Here is a 20,147-nt window from a genome sequence, read left to right as displayed (position 1 = left end):
TCACTTCTCGGATCCCTCAAGGGGATCTGGAGTGAAGATCCATTCATCAACGAGTATAGTGATTCGATGGTGGAGGTGATGATACCGATCAGGTGTGGGCTGACACGTAGAGACACAGCTCTAGGCCATTACATCCAAGAATATGTGGGAGCATCTAGTGTTGAGCAGTGGACTACAGGTGGACATAAAGATGCATGTTGTTGTACCGTAGTGTATTGGTTCGCGTTGTGGAGTAGGAGTGATTGCTACCTTGACGCAAATAGGACGCGGGACGGTACAGGATGGTATAGCCTTAGCCGGAGGTATCTAGTGGTGTACAGGGACAGGTTGCAGCTTACAGTGGCATGTCGAGGAGTACAGCAATACTTGGTGGCATGCAGTGACACATGATGCAGTGCAGCGGACTCTTGGAGCGTTGCCTCTAAGGAGACTTATGGACCACTGGATGCAGCTCACCCAGGATCAATGAGGACATTGTTGAGCATCTAGGAACACCATGTTTAGCTGAGATGGGGCTTCCAGGGAATTATTAGCAGATCCGAGGCGGAGAGAGCATCGTCCATAGGATCACTCTTGAGCATTCCGACAGACTTTTGATCATACCCTTTGGGACATACCTGCCCATCGTCATCCAGTGTTGCTTACAGTCACAGAGTGTTTGGTTGTTTCCCCTTGACACTCTCCATTCAGGCAGCAAGACATGGGAGGCTCACCCTAGACAGTTGGATGGGACATCGCGTGTCATGAGCCAAGAGGAGACCTCGAGTTGAGACCCTTGGTAGGTGCACAAGCTGTCAAATACAGGCTTAGGGATAACGTGTGTGATAGCCAAGATAACATATGCTCCACCCCTAAGCTCAATACTTGAGGGACGGTGGATGGTAGACTTCGTCTTCAGGAGGGTATCAAGACTCCGAACAGTGTCTAGGTGTATCGTCAGGAGTCGGGATAGCGGATTTCACTACGTGGTCTGGCAGGAGCAGGGTAGGTTCCCATGCTTGGAACATACTCCTGATACTTGGGATCCACCCACAAGATACATACAGGGGTCAGAGATGAGGGCCAGATGGGTTCTAGCAGATAGCAGCACTAAGCAGATTCCTATGAGGAGAGAGAGTTATGAGCTCTCTGTATGCTTAGGCAATCCAGGGACCTGGTAGGTGGGTGGATCACTCCCCTTTGTGATGAGCAAGGTCATGGCAGAGGGTGATCCAATTCACTTTGGGTTTGACATGGGGAATCACTGAGACCTCCACGGCATGGCAAAGCAGACTTATCTTATTATGGCGCAAGGTTGAGATTGGCAATGGAAGGGTAGATATTGACATCATGGGGATGCCAGGCAAGATGAGCTTGCCTCTCACAGATCTTTCCCCACTAGGCCTCATGAGAGGAGGATACAGTCCGCACACGGTGGGGAGTATGTCATAATCAAAGTAGCGCAGCTTCAAATGGTGGCACTGTTAGCCCTGAGATACAGCGCTGCTAAGTTTGAAGTCTGAAGGAAGAAGATGGACTGCCTTGCTATCCTGAAAGGGACCCCACACGGGCCTTCACTCCACTTTCCCCACTCTTCCACTTACATTTTATTTTGCTCATAAATTAACCCAAACCCCCAAAAAGTTCTTACCTCTCTGTCCATACGTGCCCTCTGCATCTCCAGGCATCTCCGAGCTGCAACCTAGGAGGGTTTCCTGGAGCGACAACATAATTGGCGCCATTGTCGGGGAGAGAAGATTGAAGCTTAGCTTCCCTGGGAGATGACACAGATCCAGCTTTGATGATAGACAAAGTCTGGGCACTATTCTGGTTGTAATCATCTATCTGGCGACTCTACTGGAGGATGAACCTTTTGGCGACTCCACTCCATAATTCTGGCTCAGTTTGGAAGGCATACTCGGAGAAATCCTCAGAAGTCACAAGCTGACCCAGTACCTAACCCTAAGAAGATCATCAAAGAAAGAAAGTCATTGCGGAAGGGAGCAACAGGTTCAGGTAAACCTAAACGATGTTCTATAGATCTTCAAGAAAATCAAGCAATAGAACAGATACATTTTGAGAGTATAGTATCTAATACTAGCAGTGAAGGACAAATCTTAGAGATACATAAAGCTCCCGATTCTTTAGGTTCTACTTTGGTTGTAAGCCCAAAGGGAACCCCACCTCCTATCCATCATATCCCTTTAGTCTTATCAATCACTCCTCAACCCTCTGTCATTCAGACTCCCAGCACCCTTAGAGCCACCATAGCTATGGCAGGTCCACAAGCACCCACAAAAATGGAGAGAGTTATAGCTACTAGGTATGGACCTCTAGTACTGCCCGCTCCTTTGAATGTTATGCCCGCTAGAGAATATCAAAAATACATGCCTAAGTTCACTGGGACAAAAGGGGTTACAGCTGAAGAACATCTTGAATCATTCTATAGCTATGTTGATAATCTAGACATTAGTGAAGATGATGTATGGATGAGAGTATTTGTTCAGAGCCTAGATGGGTAGGCTAGGAAATGGTTATGAGAATTGACCCCGAGTTCTATAACAGATACTGAAGCATTAGATGATGTATTTTTAAAGCACTAGGGGGATAATAAAGATCTTCTCTACTACCATACTGAGTTTGGGAACCTAAAAAGGGAAAATGGTGAGTCACTGTCTGATTTCAATAAAAGGTTTAACCGCATGTACAGCAAGATACCAGCCGAAGTGAAACCCACCCTACCTCTGCTAAACTCACCTATGCCAATGCTTTTGATTTTGACTTCTGTCTGCTATTGAGAGAAAGAAGATGTGCCACTCTGGCTGAGATGCAGGATGCAACCTTGGAGATAGAATCCAACATCATGGCTGTAGAGAAACTCAAGGGGCATGTTGATCGAAGGAGACAGAGGGGTGAATCTTCATCATCTTCAGATCCCAAGTTAGATAAGATGACCAAGATAATAGAGTCATTAGCCTCTGAAGTCTCTAAGCTAAAAATGGAACAGCAATCTGGGAAAGGAAGGGCTCCTCCTAATGCCTTTGCTTTTAGAAATCCAAACCCATACAAAAGAACTAATGAGCAGTTGCAGGTTCCTCAAAGAAACAAAGATGTAAATGAAGACCAAAGGATGAAGACCCCCTTGCAAAATGTAGTCATGGATGAAGATCAGTATGAGGAAGACGATGAGATCCATTGTCTGGAAGACAAGGGCAGTGCCTCTTTTTTGACCATGGCTGCATATGAAGAGTCACTATCCGAGGACCAAAACAGCAAAGAGTGGGATGGTGGAGTTGTTCTGCAAACTGATGACCAACACAGATACAATCTAAGGTCCAAGGTGAATACTACCCAGCAAACCCCTGTTCAGAGGGCCAACGTCCCTACCATGCAGCAAACTAACAAGCAAAAACGACCAGTAACTGATCCCATCATCCTCAAAGCTCCAGCTCAAGAGGTAAGAGGTCCTGACAAGTTCCCTTCTGCCTTCAGTTTTGAATCAGAAATCCAAAAGCTAAAAATATCTATACCTCTGATAGAACTAGTGAAGAATGAATCCTTTAAGAGGCCCATCCTCGAGGCCCTTGAGCTTAAAGCCACACAAGCATCCCATGTCTATGTGAATTTGCAAGATGACAAACCAATTGTTGTCCTCAGCCCAATGACCGAACATTCTGATGACAATTCCCCATCATTCTATGTCTGCTTGATCATTCATGACAAAACCCTTCACAATTGTCTGCTGGACACAGGTGCCCGCCATAATCTAATGCCCAAGACTGTCATGGAAGAGTTGGGCTTGGACATCACTAAGTCGTCTCATGACTTGTTTTCTTTTGACTCTAGAAAGGTGAAATGTTTGGGGTTAATCAAAGATCTAGCCATCACCTTGTCTCAACTACCCATGAAGAGCATGATGATGGATATTGTGGTAGCCGATGTCCCCCCCTAAGATTAGGTGGGACATTGCAGAATGACCTGTCTTATGCCACCATCCCAGTCTTTGGAGGTGAAAGCAGGATATTATACAGAGAGGCTTAGTTAGCTTATATCATCAGCGATGAAAGGAATCCTACTAATCATCCCATCTATGCTGTGGATACTGATTTTGGGTCTTGTATTCTTCAAGTAGAAAATCACAATTGGCCCCCATGCAGCTTAGAATGCTGGTTTGCCATAGCAAAGAGGAGGAAGGCCCACAAATCTGGAAAATGTTCTTTGATGGAGCTTGCTCTAAAGAAGCTGCAGGAGCCGGTGTATAGTTCTGGAAAATGTTCTTTGATGGAGCTTGCTCTAAAGAAGCTGCAGGAGCCGGTGTATAGTTCTTGTGTCTCCCACACAAGAATACATACATTTGCCTTTCAAGCTAACTTTTCAAGTCACCAATAACATAGCAGAATACGAAGCCTTGATGTTAGGCTTAAACGCTGCTAAGAGATGGGCATCAAATATCTGAAAGTGTTTGGAGACGCAGACCTTATTATTCAACAAGGTGAACAAGACATTATAAGCAAAGCACCCCAGGCTGAAGGCATACAGAGATGAGGTATGGAAGCTCAAGGATTCTTTCAATAGCTTTAGTATTTTGTATATCCCTAGAGCTAAGAATCAGCTTGTTAATTACCTTACTATGTCTGCCAGCACTTTATTCCCTCCTTTTTACCTCCTAAGTTGACTTTATGAAGTCCAAGTGAAATATAGACCATCTTTGCCTGACAATGTCAAGTACTGGAAAGTTTTTGAAGACGATGATGAAGTCAATAGGTTTCTACAAGTCATTGATGAATTCTCTGAAACGCAAATTGGCCAAGAGAATGAAGCCATTGAGGAATGTAACCAGACCCAGCTGAGAGACAAAATTGACCAGAATAGTATTATGCAATTTCCTAGTAATCATATACCCAAAGGTTTGGTGTCCTTAGAGAGGTTGTTTGACCATAATGATGTACCTTATAAACCTGCCAAAAAGGAAAGTGAGTATGCAATTCATGAACATAATATAGGGAGTCCAGCCCATCCAAAATATGTCAATTTGTCCACTCACTTGTCCTCTGTCTAAGGCTCTAAGTATTGCACCTTGATGAAACAATTTGCCAATGTCCTCGCTTGGGAATACAGCAACCTTAAAACCTATGACACCAGCATTATTCAACATAAGATTCCACTGGAGAAGAACACCATCCCCTTCAAGCAAAAATTGAGGTCGATCAACCCTCTCTTGTTACCTTTGATTGAAAAAGAGATCATAGTTCCCCTAAGGTACTTGAAGTGGATAGCTAACCTTGTGATAGTGAGGAAGAAGAATGGAGAAATCAGGCTTTGTGTTGATTTCAGGAATCTGAACAAGTGCTCTAAGAAAGACAAATACCCCCCTACCCAAGATGGAACATTTGTTGCAAAAAATTTCAGGGGCTAGAGTCATGTCTTTCTTGGATGGATTTTCAGGCTACAATCAGATTGTTGTACACCCAGAAGACCAAGAAAAGACTGCATTCACTACTCCTTGGGGCACTTTCATGTACTCTAAGATGCCTTTTGGACTGATGAATGTTGGGGCTACTTTTCAGAGGGCCATGGACATAGCCTTCGTGGGAGAAAAGGACAAATTTGTCCTTATTTATCTTGATGACATAACAGTTTTCTCCAGTAGTCACGAGGATCATTTACAGCATTTGAGGAAGGTGTTCCTAAAGTGTAGAAGGTTTGGAATTTCAGTAAACCCAAAGAAGTTACAATTTGCTCTGGGAGAAGGCAAGCTTTTAGGGCATATTGTTTTTGCTGCAGGTGTCAAAATTGATCCAGAAAGAGTCCAAGCAATACAGACATTGTCCATCCCAATGTCAAAAAGGGACATTCAATCCTTTATGTCTAAAATTAACTTTGTAAGGAGGTTTATTCCCAACTTTGCAGAGTTGGTCAAGCACATCACTTCCATGCTAAAAAAGGGGTCAAAGATGAAATGGGCAGAGGATGCAAGAAGATCTTTCGAAGCCATCAAAAGAGCTATCGTGGAAGCTCCCACTTTAATCAACCCAGACTACACGAAGGAGTTTTATATCTTCTCCTTTGCCTCTTATGATACACTTGCAGCAGTCTTGTTGCAGAAAAACGGTGAAGATGTAGAGCACCTAATGGCCTTCTTCAGCAAAACATTGAGGGATGCTGAATTAAGGTATGACCTTATTATGGAAAAGTAGGCATATGCTCTTATAAAGTCCTTAAAGGCATTCCGAATTTACATTCTACACTCCAAGGTGGTTGCCTACGTGCCTTCAGCTTCAATAAAGGATGTCCTAACCCACCCAAATGTCGATGGAAGAAGAGCCAAATGAATTGCAAAACTCATAGAATTCAATATAGAAGTGAAGCCCACCAAGCTTGTCAAAGGCCAAGGTTTGGCCAAGCTTATGGCCGAGGAAAATTGCAGTCTGCTGGACATAAATTGCATGGGCTTAAATTCAGATGGAGAACAAACAGAGGAAGCAACAAGAAAGCACGAACAAAACCAGACTTTGGCTGAGAATTTGGCCACTTGTGAGTGGTCTTCCAGTATAGTTCATTTCTTATTAAAGCTAGAAGTCCCTCCAAGGCTTAGCTCGGGTCAGGCCAAGACCATTAAGCTCAGATCAGCTAAGTTTTGTATTAATATTGGAAGGACCCCTCTAGAAGTCTCTTGAGATGTCTAGACAAAGACCAATCAGTGGAATTCATGCACCAGTTTCATTCTAGCGTCTGTGGAGGGCATCATTATTGGAAAACCACTGCCCACAAGATCCTAAGGGCTAGGTATTATTGGCCTGCTCTGTTCTCTGATGTGTTTTCATTTGTGAAATCTTGTGACAAATGCCAGAGGTTTACAGGAAGACAACAGCTGAAATCGCTGCCCTTGAAGCCAATACACACTAATGGTCCCTTCCAACAGTGGGGTTTAGATTTCATAGGGGAGATCAATCCACATTCCAGTGGCCAGCACAGGTGGATTTTAGTAGCCACTGACTATTTTACCAAATGGATTGAAGTTATACCCACTAAGAAGGTTGATCACCAGGTTGTCATGAAGTTCCTAACCGAGAATATTTTCACTAGATTTGGTTGCCCAACCAAGCTAGTCACTGATAATGCAGCAGCTTTCAAAGCGAAGGAATTGGTGGACATGTGTGAATCAATGGGCATTCAGTTAATGCATTCAACCTCATACTATCCTCGAGGTAATGGCTTGGCAAAATCATCCAATAAGAGCCTGGTAAGAATAATCAAAAAGTTGTTGGAAGACAACAAAAGGAGTTGGGATTCCAAGCTGAAGTTTGCACTGTGGGCCGACAAAGTTACCACCAAGAAATCTATAGGAAACTCTCCATTCAAGCTGGTGTATGGTACGGATGTTGTTTTTCCCATCCAATTGACCCTTCCTGTGGCCAAGTTCTTGCAAGAGGAGCTGGATGAAGGAGATGACATGGCAAGGAGGATGAGTGACTTGGTTGAAATCCAACAGATGAGGGAACAACTAATTGAGAAGTCAGCAATCCATCAAAAGAAGATCAAGGAAGTCTTTGATAAAAAGGCAAAGTTGGACAATTTTCAGGTTGGTGACTGGGTCCTCAAGTGGGATGCGTTCAAGGAGAAGAAGGGTAATCATGGCAAATTTGACACCTTGTGGACGGGACCTTTTGTCATTACTCAAGCTCACACAAACAACACCTTCGTCCCTCACAATTTGGAGGGAGAAAGTGTTTTCGATGGCCCAGTTAATGGGTGATTTCTCAAGCTTTATTTCGTTTAAGGTTGTAAAGGCCTTAGCATTGTAAATATGTTTTTGTTTCAGTTTCTATTTTTATGCAAAATTGACTCCATGCCTAATGGAACAGTAAGAGGAAGATTTGATTTCGGTTTTACTGGAAAAGCAGTGGTCTACAGCTATTGAAACCTCACAGAGAGGCTTTCATCCCCAGAAGGAGCCAGTGTTAGCCCTGAGATATAGCGTTGCTAGTTTGAAGTCTGAAGGAAGAAGATGGTCTGCCTTGCTGTCCTGGAAGGGGCCCCACACGGGCCATCACTCCACTTTTCCCCACTCTTCCACTTACATTTTATTTCGCTCATACCTTAACCCGACCCTCACTTCATAACGAAACCCTCTTTTGCCTTAGTCTTAAATAAATTAACCCAAACCGCCGAAAAAACCTTACCTCTCCATCCATACGCACCTCCACACATTTCTCGAGGACCGCCTGTACCCCCGTGTCCCTCCACCGTCGATCTCTCCCGCCAATCTGACGGCCCACGTTTCACCCGATCGAGAGATCAATCTCCGTCGTTAGATCACTCCCCCTAGATCTAATGGTTGTCACTCTTATCGCGTGGACAACTAGCAAGAGGACTACCCGCCCGATAAAGGCGATTTCTCTCTCTCCTCCTCCGCTACATGGCGTGCGATGAGTGGCATCAGGCAGACTCCACCCTTTACCGCTTACCGCCCGATGAGCGCCCAATAAAAACCATAACCACCCAAACCAAACCCCCCCCGGGCATTATCGTCCGAGCACCTCCTCCGCCCAATAGCCACCCGATCTGTCCACCCGAGATCCAACGGCTCGAACCTTCTTCGTTCTTGCCCAAGACCGCAAGCCTCATGCAATCGATCTCCTCCATCCATTTCTCCCAATCCAGCGGCCCTCGTCCACGACTGCTCCCGCTTGTCCTTCGCCACCCTGCCATTACTATGTCCGTCTAATTTAATTCATCCAACAACTACCCACTTGTCCTCCGCCACCCTGCCATTACTTTGTTCTTCCTAATTAGCACATCCAGCCGCCCATGCACCTCATACTCTACTTCCTATCAGTTACCCGAGGAGGAAGGTGGTTGACTCTGTCAATATCATGACAGTCAGGCCGTTGAACTGAATTAACAGAAAGTATGGCCGAAAGAGGAAGGACGCAGCACGATACAAGCAAACAAAATTAAACAGTCGTGGAGCCTCACTAGCACAACCAAGCTAGTCACCTAACAGGGCAGCATTGTACCAGAATTAATTACCGTTTTCGTGATGGAAGGAAATTTGGGTCCTTGTACGCAATCAGGCAATTAAAGAAAGTAGGAATAGATTAAGACACCTGGAAGCCCTAAAAAGCTCGAAGGCATTGTAAAGAGCTATAAATAGCTAAAAGTAAGATGTAATCAGGGTTCAACTTCTGGAGACTATAGAGACTCTGCTACTCAAGCTTCTCATCTTCATTCATCAGTAATACAAGCTTCTTTTGTTGTCATATGTTGAATATCCCAATTTCTTTTATGTTCTAAGCTTGCACTTGAACAAGCCGTTTAGGTTTCTTTTATGCCTAATGCCAGATAACTGTCATCTTATCTCTACGTTGATGTAGCTGGCCATCATATGTTTATGTGTGTATCTGCTGGTATGGTTAATATTCTCCATTCATCCACCTAATCTACAAACTATTGAGCATTGGTGGTCTAAAGCCTTGTAGGCTGAGGGTGTCCATGCATGTCTTGAATAATAACAAAGTCAAAGTGGTTATCTGGCTTGATCCAAACCATTATTTATTCCAATAGTTCAGAAAACAGTATTGAAGATTATATGTTACCAGGTATCTCCGAGCTGCAACCTAGGAGAGTTTCCTGGAGCAATAACAGGCACCACTCTAAAATTAGCAAGGCCCTTATCATCACCGCTCTTCACAGCTCAATAACCTTTAGGGATGAGCTGGCTACTATAGGGGGAGATCATGCTAATCTTCCATTGGGCTTTAGCGAGTCACCGATGGCGTGGGGGACTTCATTAGCATGGCAGGTGGGCCAATAGGATGATATCAGGAGAAGCTCACGCGAGCAAGATGCTATCTCTGCAAGGATTGGGTAGTATCTTCGAGAGTATACTCCTGGAGTGCATGGGATGGCCTAACGTGGTGGGACAGCTTCACGAGGAGTTGGGCATAGTGCCACATTATCATGATCCCCTACTCATTGATGGTATAGAGGGGACTTCTGGTACTTATACCGGGCAAGATAGTGAGTGGAGAGAGGGGCGCTTCAGGTGGGACAAGATGGCTTGGGATCCCGATATTGAGGGATTCTTTCATGTCAGGACAATGCAGAGACCTGGGATGACTCGGTGGCATGTTTGGGACCTCGTATTACTGATGGTCATAAGGGTGATCAGCAAATAGAGGACGCGCTAGTTCAAGCATTGCTTGAGGACAAGCAATTTTTGGAGGGGAGGACTATAATATCCTCAATTTTGATTTTCAGCACTAGAGATGAGTTTGGGGAGAGGACGCAATTCCAGCACTGGGACTTACGAGGAAAAGAAGATATTGCGGTTCTAGTGGAAATTGGGGACCACAAGGAAGAGAAATTTGACCCAAGGAGGGAACTAGCACGCTTGGAAGAGAGAGGAAAGAGAAGGGAGTGTGAATTAGGAGAGAGAGAGTGGGGACCACAAGGAGAGAAAGGAGCCACTAGTTATAAATAGAGCAAGAGGCACTCATTTTGGTCATTCAATCATCCGCTCAGAAATTGTCTTTGACATAGCACGCTTGAGCAGAAACCAAGTCTATAGTGTTGTTTAGCACACGAGTATCTCTGAGCGGAGATCTCAACCTTGCTTCGGTGGAATTCGAGTGCCAGCCCGAGGGAGTCCTACCTATACCAATTCATAATTTCATACCAGCAGCAGGGAGTGCGGTTTTTTGTGGAGAGGATTGACAGCGACAACATAGGGACTGTGCAGTTCTTGGAGGAGGCACGCTTGGAGTTTGAGGAGTGAAAGGAGATAGGGGTTGAAACTTGAGGTGGAGTCCGAGGAAGTGTTGTGGAGGTTTTTCCAGCATTTTTGCGGAGCAACAAACGCATCATTTGCTACAGGTTACATGTTATGGTTGTGGAGGAGGGGGCCAAGCATTTGGTGGTCAATTTTGGAGCATCGAAACTAGGACAAACCCTTTCTAGGTTTTTCTGGGTTTATTGAGGAGAGGCCAAGATTAATTTCACAGAATTTTCTGGGCAATTTTGAGGGGTCAAACAGGGGCCCCAACCCAGCTAACAGCAACATTCACTTGGGGAAAATTGGGCCGAAATTCCAAGGTCAACATTTGGCCAATTCCCTCGTGGGTTTTTGTGGGTTATTTGGTGGAGAGCCCGAGGTTAATTTCCCGGAATTTTCTAAGCATCCGAGGAGGCCCTAACAGCAATTCTTTGTAGCCAGCAAACATATTTTTTGGGTAGTTTTAGTGCAGAGACAGGAGAAAGCAGCAGCAAATTTGGATGGGATTTCTCATTGTTCATTTGGGCTTATCTAGCTTGCCTTGAGCAAGTCTGGGTGCACTCTTTCCAACACCACACTATACCCTCTTATTTATTAATAAAATGGCTCAGATCAACGCAGTTCATGGAAATTTATGGTTTTTAAATGTGTTGTAAATTTTGTGTATTTTTTGTTATATTTCCATTAGGAATATTACACCCCATTGATTGTGTGTTTAGTTTATGTCTGTTTTGTTGATTTCTATGAGTAGAACAAGGAAAAATTTTATAGATATACAAATAGGGACCCACAACAATTCTCACGGTTGGGTTGTGCTCTCACAATAATATCATAATGGTACCTTACTATGTCATCACGTTTGGCCGGTTCTAGGAGAAAAAATTCACAAAATCATCATTTTTAGTTAAAACTGCCTATCACAAATGCATATATTAGACTAGTGTTGTTGATAAAATCTTTATTCAGTGGATTTACTTTTACCAAATAACTTATTATTATTATTATTAGATTTCGATAACTTATAAACTTCATATTTTTATATCTTTAGTTATTAAGAAAGATAATTCTCTTTGCAAAAAATTTAATTTTAGTTCTACCCAGTATATTGCATAACACTGAACAGAGTTGATACTGTTCTAAAGTTGCAGCATTAAGAGGTGGTCATGCCAACAGCTTGAATGTCAATATACCTATGTCGACTCTTGTGGTAATTATGCATTCAGCCTAAACAGAGTCTTCACATTGACAAACAACTGAACTAATCATTCAGCTTAAATGGAGTCTTTACATCGACAAACAATTGAACTATATAAGACGGAGAAGAAATATTCACATAGTTTCTATTCGATGCTTTACAACTGCACTTCTGGCACTACTAGCTGCTGAGGTAATCAGGATTCAGTGTTTACTAAAAGTATGTTCTAAAAGGCAACTTGATAGCCTTGGTTCTAGGCAGAGGCAGAACATCATGCAAGCTAAATTGATTATACAGCTAGGATTTCCAATCCTAAAGGGTAAAAGAGAAAACCATTCCGTAATAAATCTAGTGAAGAGTTAAACAAAAAGCTCAAAATAATGCATCAAGCTGCAATTTGTCTAAGGGCAATTCAATGCCCCAAGAAAATTTCCTACAAACTAAATGGATAATACAGCTAGACTTTCTGATCCTATAGCACAAATCAGATAAGGAATGGAAACCAGTTAGATTTTTTTTTGGAACTGGAAATCCGTTTGATTTTTAACAGGCAAGGAGTTAAACATGCTGACCTCTTGATAGGGTTTTCCAAGGCACAAGGCTAGGATTTCCTATCCTAGAGGCTAAAAGAGAAATTCATCCCATAATAAATATAGTGAAAAGCTCAAAATCATGCATCAAGCTGCAAATTTCCTAAAGGCAATTTAATGCCCCAAGAAAATCTCCTACAAACTAAATTGATAATACAGTTGGGATTTTTTATCATAAAAGAGAAAACCATATTTTATAGGACAAATCAGATAACCAATGGAAATCAGTTAAACATGATGACCTCTTGATAGCATTTTTCTAAGGCACTGTCAAGGCTAGGACTTCCTGTCGTAAAGGCTAAACGAGAAATCCATCCTATAATAAATCTAGTGAAAAGCTCAAAATCATGCATCAAACTGCAATTTGCCTAAGGAGAGTTTAATGCCCCAAGAAAATTTCCTGCAAACTAAATTGATAACGCAGCTGGACTTTCTGATCCTACAATAGATAAATCAGATCATGAATGGAAATCAGTTTGATTTTTAGAAGTCAAAAAATATCTCTTGGCCTTTCTCATTGCAATGATTCAAGAAATGAACATAAATGCACAAGAAGCAAACGTAAAATAAAACTTGATTCCCAAATGTCAAAGAAAGATATCATATGAAAACTGCATGGTAAGAAAAACTCAAAAAATGGTTTTGAGCCTATTTAAGAAAAATTGAAACCATATATTTTGTGTCAATCTCCCATATAAGGCTATTAAACGAAGACTTACAGACGTTGCAATATCTAAAAGTGCTCGTAGCTCTCTATTTTCTCTTTCCAGTTGCTCAATCTGATGGTGTGTGAAACAATCATCTTGATTTTTTTTCGTCATGGTTGACACATCCTGCAAGCTGTTTTCTAGTGAGGGTTAGACACCAGAAAATGATTCTGAACCAAACTGACAAGAATGAAACTCTAAGCTCAATGACATAACCAATCCAGATAGGGAGAAGAAATGTAATGTTGGTTTCATTTTGTGAAAAAGCATGTACATTGTCCTAAAACTCATACAACATAGAAGAAGGTCCATAGACCCTCCAGCAACATTACAAATTCTGCTGATATAATCGGAAAAGAAAAAAGCTATTTTATGGTCGTTTCATTTTATTTCTATGTGTTGCTTATAAAGTAATACAGAAAGAGGATGGAAGGCGCTGGAGTTCTAAAGTATCTATGATCGATATCAGAGTTGGAGGCATTTGTTGTGTGTAAATGGGATGCATCCACGCGAATTCACCATCTCACCATTTGTTGAAAATATCACCCTTTCACCTGTATAAATAAGTAGGCTATATAGAAGCAGGTGTCTCTAAAGGTCCAGTTATTCATAATGGACATATCCAGCATATGGGATTTAGTTGGGTTCTACTACAAATGCACACCACCAACGCACCTGAAAGGAAACCAGTGGCTTTAATACCTGTGATTCCCAGACTCGAGCTCTCTAATTCTACATCTCAGTGAATTCAATTCTTCGGCCATCTTTAACTTGCTCACCTGCAACAACCCAATAACAAAAATGACTGGAATTTCAGTTGAAAAATAAACTCGACCATAGAAAGTTCGGAAACAAGTGCTGCAATCATAAACAAATGTCATGCCATCGAAGCAGACAATACAATAGAATAATAGAGAATAATACAATTAGAGATCAAAACATAAAAATGCATCCTACATAACGAAAGCAGACAACAGAATGGGGAAACCGACGATCTGTAAAGGGAAAAACAAAATATGATGAAAAAGAAAATAGTAAAATAATACTGCATGCAAAACCCATTTCCTTTTCACGGGAAGAGATAGAACCCTGTAATCTGGTTTTTGCAAACTGAAAGAAGAGGGGAGAATTAAAAGAGAGGATGGTAAAAAAGCATACTGTAGAGTGTGACATCCCCTGTTTCAGATGTTGAACTTGAGAGGCTAATTCTTGTACTTTATTTTCGGCTTGTACTACACGTTCCTCTGCCTCATTGGCTCTTTCCTCTGCCTCATCAGCAGCCTCCATGAACACTTCTCTGTCATGAAGATAAAGAGCACACTCGCTCTCGAGACGAGTGCATTCGTCACGCAGCTTTCTATACCGCTCTGCGCCTTTCTCATTGTCACACACGCATTTCCTCACTGCTTGTGCATTCAAATTAGCCTCCGCCTGCAGGGCAAAAACTATAATTTATATTATTTATGCTAGTAATTAAAACCCTAAAGCATCATTAACGTTATTCATACCCTGGCACGGTCCAGTTTCTGTTGCGTCTGCTGGAGACGCTGATTCAGATACACCACTTTCTCTCGAAGCTCTCTCTGTCCTTCCTCCGCTTGAGCTAGTCTCTCTTCCAATGCTTTCCCACACAAAGGAAGACCTATTGTGTAACCTATGCACTCTTCAACGTATTCATCTAATTCCACTTCCGAAGGAAAACCCATAATTTCACGACTCTACTCTTGCCGAACCATACATTTCAAGAAAAGAAAATATATTTCTTGTCCAACCCAAATATAGCCCACAATTTGCCCAGCTGAACAGAGCAGTCGAGGATTTTACTGAAAAAATCTATCTACCAGAAGAATATTGGATTTGCGGAGAATTAATTGGGAATTATGGGACGGGATGGTCCTGCTGCAGCTTCTTATTTTTGGTAAACAATACTCTTTCTTTTGTTTTGTGGCCGAGATAAGCTCTCGATCTCCTTTCTATCGTGGATTGTCTCGTCGAGAAGCCCCAGCCCCTTTCTCATTTCTCAACCGAGGCCAGAGAGCCGTTGGACACTAATTGTATGGTCCCACGTTGATATCAAAAATTTAACCGTTGTCCCGTCCTTAGCCTCTGCTCATTTTAATATTTTATTTTTTAAATGAACGCTCACTTCCAAAGGTTTTATGATACTTAAGTTTGAACCTTAATATTTTGAGCTTTTATGTCACTAGTGCACATAAGAAAGGGAATGGGAATGGGAATGGGAATGTAGAAGTGTATATAAGGAATGGGAATGTAGAAACCTATATAAGGAATGGGAAGTGAATGGAGGTGACTATGTTGTTTAAAGATCGAGGGATGTATTTGAATGAAAATTAATATTTTAAAAGTTTTTTTAATAGGATTATATGTATGTATGTTTTGGATGCTCATTCATAATGAAATTAAGTCTAATTTGTATTTCTATTGGAGTTTTCAAGAAAATATAAGAGAAGTTTTGAAGGATTTTTTGGGTAAGGGGAAATAGAGGATCGTTATGTATTAAGGGTCATTAATACAATTTAATTAGAAGTTTAGAACCATTTATTCAAATGGGCTTTACAATTCAATTAGAAGCTCAAAATCATCTATTCAGATGAGCTTCATTGTCCAAAGTGCATGAGAGAGTCATCACTTCAACAATTTGCAATAATATTGACTCGTTGTCTCCCAATGACATGTTCTTAAGAATGGAGTTTTGTCCAAAGTGCATATGCAATACATCCCTGAAAGGATGAGGAAAAACCTTCTAGTTGAGATGACTATTGAAGCACCCAATCTCTCGACTATTCTTTGTATTATTTCTCATTGTAATCAATATATCCACACAATTACATTTAGAGTATTCAATATATGAAGAATCGAATTTTTTATTGCCTCTTTCTATTTGGGTTATATAAGTTTGAAGATAACATGAGAAGAAGTGTTATGCAGAACAAAAATAATCCAAAAAATAACAAATTTATAATAGCACATCAGTGACGAGTAAAAATATTATTGGAAATTATAGAAATAGTTTTAAATTAAAATTAATATTGAAGTGTATTAAAATTGACACTGAAGTGTATTAAAATTGACACCTAATAAATTTCATCCCTCAAGATACTTGATAAATCCATATTTAAATGAATCTACTTTGGTTTTAGCTCTAAAATGATAGTGTGGGTTTCAATGATGCTAATGTCAGTTCATTTGTGTGCTAAGATTTTTTCATGAATCATGTTGCATGTTTAAGAAAATCAATCTATAGAAGAACTATATCTTTAATAGATGTTTTTTATATGCCACAAAAGTTGAACTTTGTGTCGAACTCGTAGATCATTATAACTAAAATAGTAAAAATATATGATCAAAACATTGTTACATGGATAACTTTACATCATCATATATAAGATAAAAAAACAAAAATATGTATATACATATAAAAGAAAGAAATTTGATATGCAAACTTAATATAAACATTCATCTATAGGTTGAAACTCATATTGATATCATGTTTTAACCATTAATTCACTATGTTTTGTACCACCTACTAAACCTTTCCACCATTAGAATCTGGCAATGTTGATGATGAGAATTATAGGACTAGAAATAGAGAAGTTTGTTTTTTTTTAAATTGAAGATGTGTGTATAAGATACTCTGAATCACAAAAACAATGAGTTGTCTTCTTAAAAGGTCACATATCATATACATATACACATTATGTGTTTATCATGATTCGTTGATCATAGGTTTTTATAATGTAGTGTCATCTTTTCAAACTTATGCATGGAGGTAGCCTACCCATATTAAAACTAGATAGCGAGACCCTTTGAGGGTTGGTATGCTCCAAATCATGAGATCATGATAGTCATGTATGAAAAATTGGTCCACATTTGTGAAAATGCAATCTAGGTTTATTCACCACATATGAATAAGAGTGTAACAACCCTGGTGAAATTTCCATGTAATAAGAGTTAATAAAGGCAAAAATAATAACCACGGTTGATGGGACACTTATTCCAAGCTAAATGTTGGGCAAAACATCCTAGTGGGTGTTCATTTGGCTTATTATGGCTAAGGAAATTAGCAAAGGCAGTGGATAAGGCTTTGGAAAGGCAAAATAACATTTTTGGCACATTTATTTATGAAAATAATGGAAATTGGGAGAAAAGGAAGATGAAAGGTCACAGGTTGCATGTGCGGAGGAAAATGAAGGAAAATAATGGAAAATGAAGAAAATAGAAGCCTAGTTGATAAAAAGGATTTTGAGGATCAATTGGTACCTTTTGTCAATTCAGTTTTGGAGCTCTCTCATTGTTCTCTCTCTCTCTATCTCACTCTTGGACACTTAGATTTTTCTTGGAGCACTTTGGCATTGGATCAAAAAGGCAAAGAAGGCAAGACGAAGGAAGGAGTAACCAAGGAAGAGTAGGATCAAGTAGCTACAACAGGATTCTTGTTGGTCAAGGTTGTCATTGATGTCAATATGGCATTGTTGGAGATGGAAAATATTCTTGTGATACATGCCTTAAACCCTTTCATGATGTTGCCCTAACTACATGACAAAACCTTAAGTACATTTATGCCCTAGATTGGTGACGCATGATCTAAATGCCTATAATACTCTAGAAGATGCCTTAGCCCTAGCACATTGATGCAAGTCCTAATACTGATGATGCCCTTAAGATACATGAATGGAACCCTATGTGTATGAAGCCCTAATCCTAATGAATAAGCCCTTGCCCTAATGTCCATGAAAAGCCTTATATCATTGATGATGAAGCCTTAAATGAAGATGCCCATGAATACATATTGAAAAGGCACCCTAATATTGTTGATGCCCATGATACCTTTAAAGAAGCCCTAATCCTAATCACCTTGATGACCTAATTCTATAAATAAGGAACCTGAAACATTGGATGCCTAAAACTAAAATCTTAATGGTTGCCATAAATAAAATAATAATGGCAGTCTCACAAAAATAATTTTATTGGTGATAAAATGACCCTATTTAAGGATGTGATTGGCATAGGAGTGTAGAGGATTTTTTCCTCTTCCTAACGAGCTATTACACCCCCCAAATTCATTACCGTTGAAGAGAAATCAATTTTGAAATCAGCATATGTCAAAAAATTGTCAAACTGTCCAAGTTAACTTGAGTAGGCTCATAACCCTTGGCAAAGAGACGTGTCCCTTTAGAATATGGAAAAAGAACTATAAATGTAAACCTAAATTCATCCATTCAAACTTATATTTTCTGGTGGATACAAGACAAGAGGTAGAGAAGCAGCTACAACCTAGAAAAGCAAGGAAGACAAGTTTGTGGAATTGTTCTTGGGCTAAATAGTCTCCTATAGGTTCGAGCTAGGAGCATAGAAGTTTTTGTAGTTGTCATGGTCAAAGTTTTCATAGTTGTCATAGTCAAAATTGTCGTAGTTTTCGTGGTCGTAGTTGTCGTGGTTGAAGCTACCGTGGTCGTGCTTGTCGTGGTTGAAGCTACCGTGGTCGAAGTTGTCGTAGTTGTCGTGGTCGAAGTTGTCATAGCTACCATAGTTGAAGCTGTCGTAGTTGCTATAGTTGAAGCTACCATGGTCAAAGTTGTCATAGTTGTTGTGGTCGAAGTTGCCATAGTTTATGGTCAAATATGTCATAGTTGTCGTGGTCGAAGCTGTCATAGTTGTCATGGTTGAAGCTATCATGGTTAAAGTTGTCATATTCGAAGTGTTGATTTATTGGAATTTGACAAATAGAGCTTGTTGAAGTCTTCCCTCGAGAACATAATAGGGCAGAGTTGGAGAACTTTGTGAAGCAGCATATTGAAGATTTTTGGAGATCATTGAAGACCATGATGCATTGAAGCCATAATGAGGTAACCCTGGAGATTTTATTTGGGTGACATGAAGAGCAATGGTGATACCTTCTAATAATACAAGGTTGTCATTGATGGTGTGACGTGGAGACTAAGGGAAGGCATAGCTGAATATTAACAAGGCTTGTTGAAGAAGACATTGGGAGCTGTAAGTATAACCAAATACATCTTGACGAAGTAAATTAAAGGTTGGAGCCCAAGAGGTTAGAGCCTCGAAAAGACAAGGTTGGTGCCTTGGAGGATAGGGTTGGAGCCTTAGAGGATCAGAGTCCTCAAGAAACCAGGTTTGAGCCTGAACCAGATATAGGGTTGGAGTCCTTGAGGTTGGTGCCACAAAATTGACAAGGTTGAAGCCTTGGAAATCCAAGTCAGTGCTTAGAAAATATAGGTTGGAGCCTGTGAGATTGAAGATCAGTGTCTTCATCTAGGGTTGGAGCCCTACATATATTGTACTTGATTTATTGTAAGGAATAAATTAATAAAAACATTTATTCTTATTGTTCATTTTGTGTTCTAAATATAAGTGATCTAGTTGGTAAAAGTAATAATTGAAAAGAAATACTGATTCACCTCCCCCGCAGCATTTCCAACAATTGGTATCAGAGCGAGTACCTTCACTCAAAGCCTAACAAATTGAAGGTTGATCCTTAGAACACAAATGGCAAAGCCAAGGAAGAAATCCTCGAATCCTCCTAAAGATGTCTCTTCCTCAACCATGAAAACTGAAGAAAATCAAATTGAGAAAGCTCCAGTGTTCAGTGAAAACTTTGATGTATGGAAGGTAAGAATGAGAAATTTCTTAATGGATCAAGGTGTTGGAGTATGGGAATTAGCAATTACTGATAACACGATGGAAAATGAATCCAAGGAGTACAATACAAGAGCAATGAAGACAATTTTGAATGGGCTACCAAATTCTATAAAGGTCAATTTGGAAAAATGTTCCTCAACAAAAGATATATGGGACAAACTTCATGACCTTCACTCAAAAGGGACATTTACCATGGCCGCTATTCAAGAAGATTATGGAAA

General features: G+C 40.7%; 1 protein-coding gene across 4 annotated transcripts in view; it reads right to left on the bottom strand.

Moving 5' to 3' along the window:
- Positions 1-15,268, bottom strand: part of LOC149238906 (uncharacterized) — a 38,865-nt gene extending 23,597 nt beyond the window's left edge. For 2 of the 4 annotated variants that reach the window (XM_089373222.1, XM_089373224.1), the window contains exons 1-4: positions 14,757-15,268; positions 14,407-14,679; positions 13,951-14,027; positions 13,261-13,381 (exon numbers count right to left, since the gene is read on the bottom strand). In XM_089373222.1, the coding sequence (XP_089229348.1) occupies positions 13,261-13,381; positions 13,951-14,027; positions 14,407-14,679; positions 14,757-14,954 (669 nt within the window). In that variant the 5' untranslated portion in view covers positions 14,955-15,268. The remainder of the gene's footprint in view (positions 1-13,260; positions 13,382-13,950; positions 14,028-14,406; positions 14,680-14,756) is intronic. The other 2 variants (XM_089373223.1, XM_089373225.1) reach the window with 2 other exon arrangements.
- Positions 15,269-20,147: the final 4,879 nt, after the last annotated feature.

Source organism: Pinus tabuliformis, chromosome 8 (genome assembly GCF_031772625.1).
Source record: "Pinus tabuliformis cultivar Carrire ecotype Pingquan chromosome 8, CPIR1, whole genome shotgun sequence".
Taxonomy (NCBI): Eukaryota; Viridiplantae; Streptophyta; class Pinopsida; order Pinales; family Pinaceae; genus Pinus; species Pinus tabuliformis.
Note: the sequence above shows the minus strand (reverse complement) of the source record. Positions and strands in the feature narration are given on the sequence as shown.